The sequence below is a fragment of the Benincasa hispida genome, chromosome 1 (genome assembly GCF_027475165.1).
Source record: "Benincasa hispida cultivar pf3 chromosome 1, pf3_genome.v1.1, whole genome shotgun sequence".
Classification (NCBI taxonomy): domain Eukaryota; kingdom Viridiplantae; phylum Streptophyta; class Magnoliopsida; order Cucurbitales; family Cucurbitaceae; genus Benincasa; species Benincasa hispida.
The window spans coordinates 7,098,934-7,115,756 of NC_143478.1; the positions used below are offsets into that span (position 1 = coordinate 7,098,934).

General features: G+C 35.7%; 1 protein-coding gene across 1 annotated transcript; it reads left to right on the forward strand.

Moving 5' to 3' along the window:
- Window positions 1-8,421: 8,421 nt before the first annotated feature.
- On the forward strand, window positions 8,422-16,139 carry LOC120083228 (DEAD-box ATP-dependent RNA helicase 8). The gene is made up of 10 exons (XM_039038894.2): window positions 8,422-9,496; window positions 9,946-10,006; window positions 10,228-10,462; window positions 11,174-11,412; window positions 12,363-12,614; window positions 12,709-12,889; window positions 13,127-13,215; window positions 13,297-13,370; window positions 13,456-13,574; window positions 15,728-16,139. The coding sequence occupies exons 1-9, from the start codon at window positions 9,213-9,215 to the stop codon at window positions 13,532-13,534; spliced, it is 1,494 nt and encodes a 497-aa protein (XP_038894822.1). The 5' UTR covers window positions 8,422-9,212; the 3' UTR covers window positions 13,535-13,574; window positions 15,728-16,139.
- The last annotated feature ends 684 nt before the right edge of the window (window positions 16,140-16,823 follow it).

The window sequence follows — 16,823 nt, forward strand, 5'->3', positions numbered from 1 at the left end:
ACAACTCTTATTTTATTCATAACAATGTGTATAGATTATAAACTACGAGACTTCGGGAGAATTAGGACACCAATCCCAACAATCTCCAATTGTCCTAATGCCTCGGGAGACTAATGTACAATACATGATAAAGACTAGTACAATATACAATAAACTAGGGCATACTCTATACCCCAGTATCATCTCCCACTTGCCCTAGATAAGGTGTCGCATGTCCCGCATACCCAGACTCTCTAGGTGACCCTCGAACACTTTAGTCATGAGAGCCTTTGTAAATAGATCAGCAACGTTGTGCTCCGACGCAATCTTCGTGACTATCACATAACCGTGATGCTCCCTGATCAAGTGATACTTCTGTTCGATATGCTTGCCTCAACGATGACTCCGAGGTTCCTTCAAATTTGCCATAGCCCTGTTGTTATCACAATAAAGAGTGATCGGAAAAACCATATTTGGAACAACTTCCAAATCGATAAGGAATTTTTTCAGCCAAACAACCTCCTTTGCTACTTCACAAGTGGCTACGTATTTGGCTTCTATAATGGAGTCTGCAATGCATCCTTGCTTGATGCTTCGCCACACTACAACCCCTCAATTCAGAGTGAACACTGACCCCAATGTCGACTTACAAGAATCTCTATCCGTCTAAAAGTTAGAGTCTGTGTATCCTGTAAGGATCGAATCCTTATCTCCATACACGAGCATGTAGTCCATTGTTCCCTGAAGACACTTGAAGATCGTCTTGATCGCTGTCCAGTGATCAAATCCTGGATTGGACTGATAACGACTGGCAATCCCTACTGCACAGCAAATGTCGGGTCTGGTATACAACATTGCATACATTAAGCTTCCAATGCTTCCAATAGCTGAAGCAAAGTAAACCTGTCTCATCTCCTCAACTTCTTGAGGTGTCTTAGGACATTGAGCCTTAGACAAAATGATTCCATGCCTGAAGAGTAATAAACCCCTCTTGGAATCCTGCATCCTGTACTTGATCAACATTTGATCGATGTACGATGTCTAAGACAAGGCTAACCTCTTGTTCTTACGATCCCGAATGATCTGGATCCCTATAACATACTGTGTCTTGCCCAAATCTTTCATTTTGAACTTGGCAACTAGCCACTTTTTAATCTCAGTCAAAAACCCTACATCATTCTCAATGAGTAGGATATCATCCACATACAGTACCAAGAAAGCTAATGAGTTGTTGATAATCTTCTTGTAAACATAAGGCTCATCAATGTTATGATCAAAGCCAAACGATTTGACCGTCTTATCAAACCTAATGTTCCATGATCTAAACGCTTGTTTCAGCCCATAAATAGACCTATTAAGCTTGTAAACTCTTTGCTCTTGATCTGGAACTACGAACCCCTCTGATTGAGTCATATAGTTGGTCTCCTCAAGATTACCATTAAGAAAGGCAGTCTTGACGTCCATTTTCCATATCTTATTATCATAAAATGTGGCTATGGACAGAAATATCCTGATAGACTTTAGCATGACAACAGGTGAGAAAGTTTCCTCATAGTCAACTCCCTCGATCTGGGTATAACCCTTTGCCACGAGTCTAGCCTTAAAGGTTTTCACCTTTCCATCTACACCTCACTTTCGCTTGTAGATCCACTTACACCCTATAGGTCTTACCCTATCAGGCTAATTCATAAGCTCTCAGACTTGATTGAAGACATAGACTCCATTTTCTGGTTCATGACTTTAATCCACTCATCTTTGTTAACATCCTCCATTGCTTGTTTATAAGGCAATGGATCCTCGACCTCATCATTAGAAATGACGTTCTGGGCTTCAGTCAAACCCATGTAATGATACAGTGGGTTCATAACCCTCTAACTATGTCGAGGCAGTATCAACTCTTGAGATGGTTGACTAGATGTACCAACCTCAACAACTCTTGTTGATCTGTTAGTCTGTTCAACAATTCTTGTTGAACCCTCAATAGTCTCAATCTCACTATAAATCTCATGTAAAACAAGCTTACTTTGTGGTTTATGATCCCTGATGTGGTCTTCTTCCAAGAAGATAACATTTGTAGAAACGAACATTTTGTTCTCACTCAAAGCATAGAAGTATCCACCCCTCGTTTCCCTGGGGTAGCCTACAAATAGGCAAACTTTCAAACGCGGTTCCAACTTCTCCGGGTTAGTCACAAGCACGTGGGTCGAACACCCCCAAATCCTGAAGTGGCGTAAATTACCTTTATGGTCTCTCCACAACTCAAAAGGTGTTTCAAAAACACTTTTCAAAGGAACGTTGTTCAGAATGTAGCATGCATTATCCACTGCAAAACCCTAAAACGAGTCTGGAAGATGACCATAACTCATTATAGATTGAACCATGTCCAACAAAGCTTTGTGTTCTTCTTTCTGATACACCATTTTGCTGAGGTGTACCTGGGGCTGAGAGTTGGGACGTAATTCCATGTTCTATCAAATAGTTCTGGAATTAGAGGTCCATATACTCTCCACCGCAATCAGACCGTAGTGTTTTTATCTTCTTACCTAACAAGTTTTCAACTTCAACCTTATATTCTTTGAACTTGTCAAGGGCTTCGGACTTATGTTGCATTAGGTAGAGATACCCGTATCTTGAATAATCATCTATGAAAGAGATGAAATATTCATACCTACCTCAACCTCTAACACTCATTGGACCACAAAGGTCAGATCTGATTTACAGGCTCCAAGGCTTCCTTTACTCTGTAACCTTTTCCAGTAAAAGGTCGTTTGGTCATCTTGCCTTCGAGGCATGATTCACACACCGACAATGAGCTTTCTTCTAAACTCTTTAGAAGTCCACTTTTTCACCTACGGCTCAATCCTATTGAGGTTGATGTGACCTAACCTTAGATGCCAAATATGGGCGTTTTTCTTAGGAGAAACCTTTGGACTTTTAGCTGTTGTCGCTATACTGAACATTTCAGTATTAAACAAGGCTGTTGACTAACGGCCTTAGTACATATAAGTTACTTTCCATTGAGCCAAAACCAATCTCCATTCTATTCCTTAAAATAAACACTTTATTCTCAGAAAAAGAAATAGTATAACTTTATTCAATTAAACTCTTTAACGGAGTCTTTGACCAACTGTCGCATGCTTGTAGAAAATCTATCTAATTCACCTTTCCAGGTAGGTTCCCAAGTAGAAGTGTTCCATTTCCGTCAGCTTAAGTACTCCAGCCTAGACAGAACCCGCCTTAGATAAAAGGTCCCTTATAGATAAATTTAATACAATTTTAATCTTTTATGCCAATCAATTTAATCCCATTAAACCGATTTAAAAATATTAAACTAGGTTAATAATTCCATTAGAACCTCGAACTTAGGTCTATCTCAATCCAATTTTAAGACATGAGTTTGCCTAAGCCCGCATGCAACCCTTTCTTATCGATTTTAGTTATAATTTCAATTATAATGCTTATAATCGAAAACAACCAAAATCATTCAACGTAAAGCAAACACATATAAGGCATTCATAACTTTTTATAAACAACCTAAATGTCATGCTCCATGCATTGTTCATTCATTGCTACTTTCATATAACTCTTATACAAACAAGCAACGAACCAAGCAAACATGTTTCCCTTCACCCTTATACTATAATGCTTATAATATAATGATGATGCATGAATATGCTTATTGCATGCATAAATATCCCTCTTATATTTCATGATGCATGTGCATGCTTTCTTGTAATTTCATCATGCCATATTACCACACTTATAATACATGATGCATGAATAATTGCACAACCTAAGGTGAGTTTCAAATCTATATGTCATACACTATGGCATATAAACCACATACATCTTATGTATATCAAACAAAAATTGATGAACTGGGATAATTAGCCTCAAATTCTCAAAACTAAAGCTAACTATTACAAAAGCAAAGAGTCTCCGGTTCAAATAGGTGAATCGGGTCTTGAACCGTCCGGTCGAAATTCGCGTCTCCACTGATCGTGTACCAAAATCCCTGCGATCTTCTACATGAAAGAGTAAACGCTTTTAGAGCTAAACGATCGTTTAGCAACGATTGTGTACCTTTTACTATGCGATGAAGCATGAGGTACGAGATCGTGCAACGCGCAATGCATAACGCAAACCTTAAACAATTTTCTAAATGAAAACGATGCGGTGAAGCACAATCGTCTAAATGATCGTTGAGCGAGCACCAAAGTATTGTATACCGCGTGATCGTGTAGTTAGTGACTATGCGATGAGGCATGCTAACTACATGATTGTTTAGTGCATGCGTCTTTTATTAAATGATGAGCATCAAATGCTCCCACTCGATCGTTTAGTAAATACTACACGATCGCGTAGAAAAACTACACGATCATTTAGCTAAATCCCAACGATCGTTTACCTGAGACTACACGATACGATAAACTCTTGGTCTTCTTCTTCTCAGAGAACCACATCTCCATGCTTTGAAATTCATCACGAATGACTCGACAAACTCAAACACATTGAATTACAAGCTCAATTGCTTGTTAACTATACCAAAAAACGCAGGGGCCCTTACAAATTAACACTTTGTAATCAAAAGAAAGCTTTAAATAGAGGCAATTAAACCTGTAAACATTCATCAACACCATCCACAAACACATTTAACACTTAAACGCAAATGCAGAAAACCCCCCATGACTGTAAAAGAAGTTCAAAATAGAAGTGAAATTTGGAATATCAGAACAACCTGGCTCTGATACCAATTAAAGGAAATCAGACATGAGAATTTTCATGAGCAGCGGAATGATCGTTCCAAATTCCATTCGAGATTGAACAATAACAATTGCAGTCACGAAAAGGAAACTTACAAGTCATGCACAATACAAAATTACAACATGCTTAACAATGAGATCAAGGGAAAGATTATACATACATTTGAAGACTCATGCTTCAAACTCCCTTGATCACGAATGCTCGTTCAGCCTCCAAGACAACAACACACGAACACTCGAACATAATGACTACAACACAACACGATCAATCAGCAAACACGAACTCAATGATCTCTAAGATCACAAACCCAACGAACGGCCTCCAAGACCTCAAACTCAGTCGAGTTGAGTGAGGACACCACCACAATGGCTACCTTAGTATTCTCAGTGTGAGAATCCAAAAGTGTGGGCTATGTATGGACATGGTTAGAGGAAGAGACATGAGGAATAACAATCGTGTAGACGATTAAGCAAGTGGGAGATGAGAAATGTCTATCGTATAGACAAATGCTCAATTGTTTAGAAGACGGCAATCTATCGTATAGATAATGCCCTGCGATTGTTTAGCTACGACAAGCTGAGTGAACTATCGTATAGTAACACTTCATGATCGTCTAATCTCTCTTTCAGCTATCATTTAGTGAAACCAATTCACTTGACAGCATTCCGTGAGTTCTTTCCAAAAATAGCAACTCTTCATAAATTTAGGAAAACATTTTTCCTTTTATCTCACGGTTACCATAAAACCACCAATAACCCCCACTCAATTGGTTATTAGAGAAAAAGAGATAATTATCCAATAATTAATATTATTATAAATAAATATGATAACCAACTTACCATATTATATTTATAACCTATAATTTTAATATTTCATCTCATAAAACATATAACTCTTTTCTATTTTATGGTACTTCATGTAAATCATATTTACATTAATCCTCCACTTGATGTATCTCATACATCACACCGATTATATCATATATAATCAAATTTCCTCTTATCAATTTGAACATTTAAAATCAACACCAATAATTAATTCTCAACTTGAATCCATTGAGCTACCAAGGGGACCTTATGAACCTATAGCTTGAAGCTCCGACAGTATGTGAATAACTGACTAAACTCTTTAGCCATATGATCCACCATTCGTTAACTACCAGACACTTCATTAAAGACCGACAATTGCACTCTCCTTACCACGTATATATTTTATGTCCGTATCAACCAATCAACAGTGCGATAACCCTTCACATATCGCTCGTAAGTACAGTTGGGCCAATTAACTGTTATGCTTCTGTAGTTACATCCAACTCCTTAAGTATCATTGATCCATCTAATGAACATAAGTCATAGTCTTACTATAACTGAGTCCTCTCTTCCAAAGAGAAGCTATGGCCACTATGTTCAAGACTCGGAATTAGCCCTAAAGAGAGCAATTTATCTACTTACCCCTACTTTGGGGAAGGAGTGAATTCCATCTTGTGTAACTGAGTTCCCAACTCCCAAATCAGATAAATCTCCAAAAAGGTAGGCATGTTGAGTTGGAAATCTGGCCACTCTCACCCATACTAATCAAAGGACCGCTCTCAAAGGAAGGAGTTCTCAAAATACTTAGGACTAAAATCATGTCACCTATGGTCGTTTAGGTGAGATGTAAGTCTCAAGTATCAATGACGTTATATACAAAGACGAATCATCTCGTGGTCCGGTCTTATACAAACTCTTTGTATAGGACACCCCCGTTCGCATGTCTCCACGTGAATGGTCAGGATCTACCATCTGTAGTAGTTCACAACACTTGTAAACATCTACAAAACGGGTCGTATCCATAATGTCACCAGGATCAGGTATCCCACCTTAATCCTTATACTATTGACCTATTTAGGTTATCACTTAAGACATGATCCACTTGTATATCTTCTATACATGCTTAAGTTTACATTTGATAACCATGGAGTTTTGTTTATTGGATATGAGTAAATGTCATAATGAAATAACTCTTATTTTAATCATAACAATGTGTATACATTACAAATAACGAGACTCTAGGAGAATTAGGACACCAATCCCAACAATCTCCCACTTGTCCTAATGTCTCGGGAGACTAATGTACAATACAAGATAAATACATGTATAATATACAATAAACTAGGGCATACCCCAGTATCATCTCCCACTTGCCCTAGACAAGATGTTGCATGTCCTACAGACCCAGACTCTCCAGTTGACCCTTGAACACTTTAGCCGTGAGAGCCTTTATAAAGGGATCAACAACGTTGTACTTCGGCGTGATTTTCGTGACTATCACATCACCGCCTTTTGACCCAACCATTATTTCGAACAACCTGTGAAAGGTTAACTTACTAATCATGGTCATATCGAGTGGACACAATATATATACTGTGAAGGGAGTGTAACTACGTGCTTTAGTGGAGTAACCCGATAGTTAACGAATGGAGGCTAATTTAGTATAAAGAGTTCAGCTAATTAATCTCGGATTGTTGGAGCCCATGATCTGTAGGTCCACTAGGTTCCCCTACTAGCTCACAAACGGATTAGCCTTAGAGTAGCGTGATAAGTGTTTTGAAATGTTCAAATTAGAATTAAGGGAATTAGTAATTATATGTGATATAATTACACGTTTAATTTTGGAATTAAAAAAAATGGAGAATTGGTTAATATTTAAATATGATTTAAATATTAAATTCACGAATAGGGTTTCAAGAATGTGGAATTGGTATTAAATTAATTTAATATTGATATCAAATTAACATAAATAATTAAATTGTTTAATTAATTAATTATTAATTATTAATTTTATTAGAAAAAATTAATTTTTAATTAATTTTTTGTAAAATTAATAAAATTCCATTTTTTTTAATTAAAAACTGAAAAATCTTTTTTGATTTTGAAAATAGTTTTCAAAATGGAAAAAAAAATGAAAAATCAAAAGTGGGGTTTTCCCACTTTTGGAACCAAGCACCTCACTCGCATTTTCACTTCAATTCCAGCTCAATAATGAAGGTGGAGCATGAATTCATGCAGAAGGTTTGTTGCTTGAATGCCAATCAATATAAACTTTAGTTCTAAGTAGAAATCAGGCATGCAAAAAATTGCAATTTTGTTGAGAATTTGTATTTGAAGAAGTGTTCTTCACACTGTGTAAAACCATTAACCTCCTCTCTAATTCCTTTCGGTTCAAGCTTGTTTTAAGTCCCACAACTCAATATAATGCTCTAAGAGTATAGGAAAGACCTTGTGGTGGTTCATAACCAAAAGAAAAGGAGATTGCAGCTGAAGATCGTGGGTTAATGTTGAAACTTTGTTTTTAATTTATAAGTATACTGAATTTGAAGCCAAGATTAATGAATTAGAATGCTCAATGATCTTGCAACCGTCCCTTGCCCCAAACGTCCCAACGATATTTATTATTTGCTACAATTTTTACTATTTTAGATTTATTATTATTTTTTATTATTTACTACCGTATTTACTATTTTATATTCATTATTTTTTTTATTATCTGCTACCGTGTTTACTATTTATTTATCAAATTAAAATAGTTTAACACTTCAAAAACATATTATTACAATCCAAACTAAAACAATTTATACCTAAACACAAATTATTATAATCCAACTATTTATTTAGTACTCTAATAACTAACTTCTTACCCAAAAGTCTCGTAATTATTCATTTGATCTACCAAGGATAACACGAAGACTAAATTAGGAGGGAAAATGAAAGGACAATGGAATAATTCTACAAATTATTGATAAACTACACAAAATTAATTTTCCATTTGCGAAGGTTTTTCGAAGGCCCCTGAAAAGTGAAGAAATCAATAAACAACGGCACAAAACGGGAAATAAATTGAAATAAAAACAAAACTTTTGTCCATATATATAAAGAAAAAGTATAGCAGGGACTATTCTGCAAAATGGTAGACCCACTTCCTCGGATGCCCTAGGAGCTCTCCGATAGCAACTTCCACTCCATCGTCTCTCTCTGCAAAACGACCGAAAACAACATTGACGAAAGAAAAATCCGGCCGCTCTCATCTACGTTTGAATCTGCCGCAGCTTCTTAGATCAAAATCTCTATCTCATTGCTCTGTAAATTTTTTCTATTGCTGCAATTTCTGCCATTTCTTGACCTAGATCTGTACAAAATTTCTTCTATTTTGTTGTTTCTTTCGTTACATTTTCGTTTTCAGATTTGCCCTATATCCAACCCCCGGGATTACGAGAACTGGTGGATTTTTGGTCATGTATAAATTGTAGGCTTCATTAGTGAACTTGAGCGAAACCCTTTTGTAGCCGATTATTTTTCCTTTCGATCTTGGTAGTTTTCTTTAGATTTCTTCTTTGTTTTTGTCGTCATTCAATCATTCGATCGGAAACCCTAGCTCCCGCTTTTTTTTTTGAACGTCGTTAGGGTATCGAGTCTCGATCAGTGTGACTAGTGATGAACAACAGGGGAAGGTATCCACCTGGGATCGGCGCTGGACGGGGCGGAGGCGTGAATGCGAACCCTTCGTTTCAGTCAAGGCCACACCAGCAGCAATACGTACAAAGAAATTTGGTGCCCAATCAGCAGTATCAACAACAGCACCATCAGAACCAACACCAACACCAACAGCTTCAACAACACCAACAGTGGCTGAAAAGGAACCAGTTAGGTGGCGGTCCTGCCGATTCCAACGTTGACGAGGTTGAGAAGACCGTGCAGTCGGAGGCTGTTGACTCGAGGTTCGTAAAATACATGAACGACTGTGTCTCTGTATATGCAGTATTTTGTATGGGTATTTATATAGGATGGTTGGATTAATTTCTCTGTATGCTCGTACTGGAGGTTGAATTGTGATTTGGGAATTGTTTTTCTGTAGAAGGGGGACCATAGTTAATTTTGTAACTATGGTGGATCCCGTTCGCAGAAAGCATCGGGTATAGTCAAATTTTTCTGTAGAGTCTGCTCCTTGTTTCATCTTTCTTTCTGGGCAGCACCTGTGACGGTTTGAGCATATTTCATGTCACTGAGGATTTTGTACGTACGGATGTTCTTATGTTATGCAACATTTATAACTTATCAATTTTCTCTTACTAACTGAAAATGTTTTGAATTTTGGTAAGCTGTATTGTATTGCTTGGCATGCACAATAACTGATTATTATTATTTATTGATTTTCTTGCTCGTGCAGTTCACAAGATTGGAAGGCAAGGCTAAAGATTCCACCACCCGATACACGCTATAAAACAGAGGTATCATTTAATGGTCTTCATAATGTTTTACGATCAGTTTATAAAATATTGACTGCTGAATGCTGATTTATCCATTTGCACAGGCATACAGATTAATGTTATTATGATATTCTCATCTTAAGTTTGTTTTCAAAGTTCATGAGAATTGGAAATAATCATGGTCTCCGTATAAGAACATGCTAACTTTGATAGCATCTGACTTGCTCATTATCCATTTTCAGGATGTGACGGCTACCAAGGGAAATGAATTCGAGGACTATTTTTTAAAACGTGAATTACTCATGGGAATTTATGAGAAAGGCTTTGAAAGACCATCTCCTATTCAAGAAGAAAGTATTCCAATTGCTTTAACTGGTAGTGATATTCTTGCTAGAGCAAAGAATGGAACTGGAAAGACAGCTGCATTTTGCATTCCCGCCTTGGAAAAGATTGATCAGGATAACAATGTGATCCAAGGTTTGTTTTTGACCGGTCATCATGATCTTATATTACGTTTAAAAGCAGCCCCATTCTTTAAATTCCAAATCCATAAGATTCCTTCCGCATTCAATTCTAAATAGCATTATTGTCATCCCAAACATTCTCAACGTGCTGTAGTTTTATCCAAATTTTTTCATCTGGCTAGAAATTCTACACAATAATATTCTTGCTGTGTTGTCCCCATCTTCTGCCAGAGCATTAATTCTGCTCTATAACTGGTGCTCATGTTGAATTTCATATGTGAGGTCTTCTGAATATATCTAAGACATGAAAACAATATCTTAGTAATGTCCGTAAGGAGGAAAAAACATCATTTTCAAGCTGTAAATTCTTGAGATAGATTCCATTCTTTCACACCAAAAACCCTTCCACAAGATGAGATGAGCCTCTTGAGTTCTTTGCTGCCTACTCAGTATGTCCACCTTCACAGTGAAAAGATATGAATATTTGCATTGGGCTTGCCCTCTTTCAACCACTATTATTTATCTGCCCCAATAATTTATACTATGACTTTTAATTTAACATGCATCATATTGTCCTTCTACTAAGGTGCTGGGGATGAGTGGTTGCCTTTTTATTCATGGTCTCTCAATGCTGTTATGCCACACTTCTATGGAAATATTGATTCCTGTCTCACTTTCTTCTGTTCACTTGTTTGACATTTGTTTTTCCTTTTTATGTGAACAGTTGTTATCCTTGTTCCCACTCGAGAGTTGGCTCTTCAAACTTCACAAGTTTGTAAGGAACTCGGGAAAAATTTGAATATTCAAGTTATGGTTACGACAGGTGGTACCAGTTTAAAGGATGATATTATGCGATTATATCAACCAGTTCATTTATTAGTTGGAACTCCTGGAAGAATATTAGATCTTGCTAAAAAGGGTGTTTGTGTACTGAAAGACTGTTCTATGCTTATTATGGATGAGGTAATTACCTGAGATATGAACGCAATTATATTCAGTTTCTGGAGATTACAAATTAGTGGCTTTGTTGTCAGTATTGTTTTCAGTACAAATTTGTCCTATAATACTGAAGTAGCAGGGGCATGTAAGCTAAATGATTGTGTGACTGTAGATTGATCATTGAACAACGATATTGGCGACAGATATTAATTGCATTTCTATTCTCATATACTTGAAGAGATATAATGTAAGGAATACAACTTAGTATGATTTCTTCTTTCTTACTCTGTTCTACTGATTTTTCCACATAAAATCAACTGTTTTCAGGATATGTAGAACATTTAATATTTTCAATCACGAGTTACTGGTTTGAGTATTTCTCCTATTTTATAATTGGACCAATATTTTTAATCCTTTTTTTTCTTTTTTGAGAATGGTTTTTTCATTGGTATACTTGGGCGGCTTTCACTTTTGCTTGTGATTATTTTCTCTCATTGCCTTTGTCACCCTCCCTTACGTATGCTGAACCATTATCTTGTCTGTTATACACGTTGTGCATAGTAGTGTGTAGTGTCTAATTTTATGTTTTTGTTTTCTACGAAAGTTCTGATTTTCCTCAAAGAGGTAGTGCATGGGTTGCTATTACTAAAAGAAAGACTTAATGTCTGTAAATTTAAATCTTTGGGGTAGTTCTAGAAGTTATGGTTACCACATTCAAAGAAGTATACCTATGGATTAATTCAGTCTTAGACCAGTAGCTTAAGTTTTTTTAGTTTGAGGAGTGATTTAACATGATCTCAGACAACAAAAAACAGTTCAAACTTGTATGATCGTACTTTCCCTATTTTATGTTTAATCCTTTTCTTGTGCCATAAGCTCTAGGGTCTAGTATTGATTCAGTAATATAGTTTGGAAAGTTACTATGTAGTTAACTCATTGTGAAAAGCTAATCATTTTGTTGTTCCGTTTCTCAGGCTGACAAGCTCTTGTCTCCAGAGTTCCAACCTTCAATAGAGCATCTGATCCGCTTTTTGCCTGCAAATCGGCAGATTCTTATGTATTCCGCTACCTTTCCTGTAACTGTGAAGGACTTCAAAGATAGATATCTTCACAAGCCCTATATTATAAACTTAATGGACGAGCTCACCCTAAAGGGTATCACCCAATTCTATGCATTTGTTGAAGAGAGACAAAAAGTTCACTGCCTTAATACTCTTTTCTCCAAGGTTTGATTCCAAGCGAGCTAGTTTTTTTAATTTGGGTTCCTCTCTCACAGCCTCTTTTCCTTTGTAAATCACAAGGTTAATGTTTTATCTGCAGCTGCAAATTAACCAATCGATTATCTTCTGCAATTCGGTAAATCGAGTCGAGTTGTTAGCCAAGAAAATAACAGAACTTGGTTATTCTTGTTTCTATATTCATGCGAAGATGCTGCAAGATCATCGTAACAGAGTATTTCATGACTTCCGAAATGGTGCATGTAGAAATCTTGTTTGTACTGGTATGTTATTTGTACGTGCGTAATTATTAATGCATATATAAGCTGATAAGCATACCTGTATTTATTTATTAAATTTAAAGCATCCTTTCTTTATTGCATCTTGTTTAACTCTACATATTTCTAGTCCTTTTTTTTTTTTGAATAAGCATATCTTTTACCCAGCATGGCAAAAGAAAATCCGTGAAACTATCCCACTCGTCCTGAGCTAATTTCTTTTAATCTGGGATGCAATTACAGATTTATTTACAAGAGGAATAGACATTCAAGCAGTAAACGTTGTTATTAACTTCGATTTCCCCAAGAATTCAGAGACATATCTACACAGGGTATGTGTTGCATTCAGTTCCTATTGGATCGGATCTTTTGATTCGCTTCTTTTTGAACATTTTAAAATTGTTCACTTGCAGGTTGGACGTTCTGGAAGGTTTGGACACCTTGGGTTGGCTGTGAATTTAATCACCTATGAGGATCGTTTCAATCTGTATGTTCTTTTTATTGATGTTTTATTTGATGACTGCCATCATCATACATTCAGATGCACTGAAATGTGATTTTCCATACAACAGGTACAGGATTGAGCAAGAACTTGGAACAGAAATAAAACAAATACCACCCCATATTGACCAGGCAATCTACTGCCGGTAATTTGTGGGGGGCACTGGATCTTAGGGTAAACAATTGGCAGGTAAGAACCGCACTGTGCTACCTAATCCCCCTTCATTATACGTACACACACATGCCTATGCTTATGATGCTTATGCATGTATATTGACCAAATGAAAAGGAGAACCCCTAGGATCACTACACTTGGGATCGCACTCATTCTTGTGATAGCTATTAATTATTAGAATACTCATGCAAATTATTCATTAGCTAAGAAGGTGGTGATAAATAGGATGAGAGGAGTGAATGGATAGGGTTGAGTTTACTCGAGTGAGCTTTCTCAAACTCCTTGGGTATCTTATCTGTACTTTTATTTGTTATCATTATAGTTATCTGGTTTCTACCTGGAAGTCCTTGTGATGAATGGGCATTTTGTGAGTGGTTGCAAAAACAATCAAAATTTTCATTATACTTCACATTTGTAGTCATTGTTGCTATGTTATGCAGCTTTCATAACCTGCCTGTTTGGTAATTTATGGTTACACACGGGTTCATCTTGATTATAATACTATAGGATAAGTATAAAAGGTTCTACCCTTATATGTCATTTACTTGGGGCTTGTTTGGTAGGAAACCAGAAAACAAAAACTGAAAACAAGGGATTCAATGAAGACAAAGTTGTATTTCATGTTTTCAGATATGTGTTAACAAATTCAGTAATTAGATTCTAATTTAAACAGCTTCTTATATGTGTTAGCAAATTCAAATATTAGATTCTAATCTAAGCTGTTGTTTTTTAAATGTGTTTAATAATATATTTATAAATCATACAACTACATCTAGTTACCCACTAAATATTAAGTTGAATGTAAACTATTATTAATTAATTTTTTAACTTTTCTTATGTTAATTTTTTTCAATATCGTGTAATTTATAATACATATTTGAATTAAAATAAGAATTGAGTTTATAACATTAAATATTATATTTTTACATGTTATTGTTATTTTTTTTTAAAAAATTAATTTTGTATTTCATATTTTAAAATTTAAAATCTGAATACACTTTGTAAACGTAGAAATATTTTTAGAATTTGAACTATTTTGATCACAAAATTCTAATTAAGCAGTTTTCATAAACAGAATCTATATTGTCTACCAAACACATTTGTTGAACTCGGTGAATGAAAAAAAACAAAACAATATAAATCTATCAAACAAACCTTTAGGGGTTGTTTGGGCCTTAACTTCAAGTGGGTGGAGTGGTTGTAATATTTGAAATCTCGTTTTGTATTGGATATGATGAGGGTGCTACATGTCTCTTTGTAATTTGAGCTTTGCTTTTTTCATTATATTAATGAAAAGTTCTGTTTCTATTTGAAAAAAAAAAAGTGGGTGGAGTGGGCTATCATAACACACTCTCCATTCAGTTACAATAGTTGGTTTTTCAACTATTATAACCTACAATTAACTGCAATATTATTATTTCAAATTCCTCTTTGTTACAGTGTTTTTATTTCTTATTGACTAAATAGTCTGCACTCCACAGACTATTACAGACTGAACTTACAAATTATTATAACCCATAACCTATAATAACTACCAACTATTTATCAAAAATAAATAAATAAATAACCATTGACTATATATAACCAACTCAGCAATCGAAATGCTCTCTTATTGACTTATGATGATTGATAGGATCTTGATATCTAGGGACCCTGTTCGTTGAGTGTGGTAATGACGTTGCCTTCTAATTTGTAACCAACACTCTTGTTTAGTTATTATGGTTGTGATATTTATTAGTTACTAGGCACTTAGGTGGCAGGTAGGTCGTTATCATTTTATTAACCATCAGTTACACATTCTGGTTCAAACACTCATCGATATCAAAAAAGAAAAAAAAACACCACTAGTTCCTCGTTACCGACCTTCATACTAAACTATATGAGTAGAATTTTGTGAACTGTTGTACCTGAGACAGTTCTGTTATAAAATATAACAAGAACTTAAAGATGAAAAGAGACTGAATTCCCACAACACTTTGAACCAAGCATTATAGTACATCTGGGGATGACAGCATATTGATGTGATAAGCTTGGAACATGATTAAAGCATGCTTAGTTACAGAACTCTTAGATGTAGTTTTAAGCTATTTCTGCTCTGCTACAATCGTGAATAAATCATTTTGCATAGAAATTTATTGATGGGTTTTTCATTTTGGTTTTTTTTAAAGGCAATGCAGCTCCTTGGAAGATCGGTATCTGGCTACGATGGAGGCTTGTTTTCTGAGTCAATATGATGGAAGAAGACTCAGGTTGTGCAGAGTGTTGGCTTGGAATTCTATTAGTTAGAAAGCTATAGGCCTGAAGACATTAGCAGGAGATAGGATAGAATGTAGACTGGTTCATCTATAAAATCCCAGACGGATGAATTCTGGGTCCCCAGTTATTTGCCTTATTTTTATTAACTGACCGACCTATGTTTGTTTCTGTTCTGTTTGTTTTTTCTCCTCGTTTGCTCTCTTCCAACTTTCCGAATGTATTGTAATCTCTCTCTCTCTCTCCCATCAGCTCTCCCTCGTCTTTTTATGCATACTTTTATAGACTCCAGTTTCCAATCCTAAATTTAGAACCTTCTCTCCCAAACCCCTCTGTTGTTTCGATTACTTGAAGTTCATTGGTCAGAGTTTCTTTTAAATCCTTCCTTGGCCACGTTTTTGTTTCAAGCACATGTATATAATGTTAAATTGCTCTAGTTCAAATCGGTTGAAAATCAGGATTGGTTTGGTTTGGAATGGCTTCACTTGTTTAATAAAGTGATTTTTAAGCATTTAAAAAGTCAACTCTTAATAGGCTTGTTTTTTTTTTTTTTGGAATTTGGGAACTTTAGTGCAGTTACAGGGGCTTATCCAAGATTTTGCATTGATGTTGGATGGGTCCATGGACCACGTGGTTCGAAGTTTCAGACAGGAAAAGTTGGAAAAATTTTACTGTATTATTTCCATGTCAACAAACAACGAAATCTTGTCACTACTCGCTACACTTTGAAAAAAGAACAAGAAACAAAAAAAATAAAATAAATAAATAAATCTACTCTTGGTTAACCTGATCTCTTTGACCTATCAAAGTTTGATTTATTGTGGCTTCGATTGTTTTTAATGGCTTGGGATGTAAGTTTGTTCTTTGTGCTCTTTGCTTTGGCTCGAGCTCTACTTTGTTTTTGTTTTGATTTTGTATCTCCACTTTGCCGAGAGATTGCCCTTTTAAACAACCTTATGCTTAAGAGTCTTTTGCCAATATGCTATGTCACCTTAAAAAAGAAGAATCTAA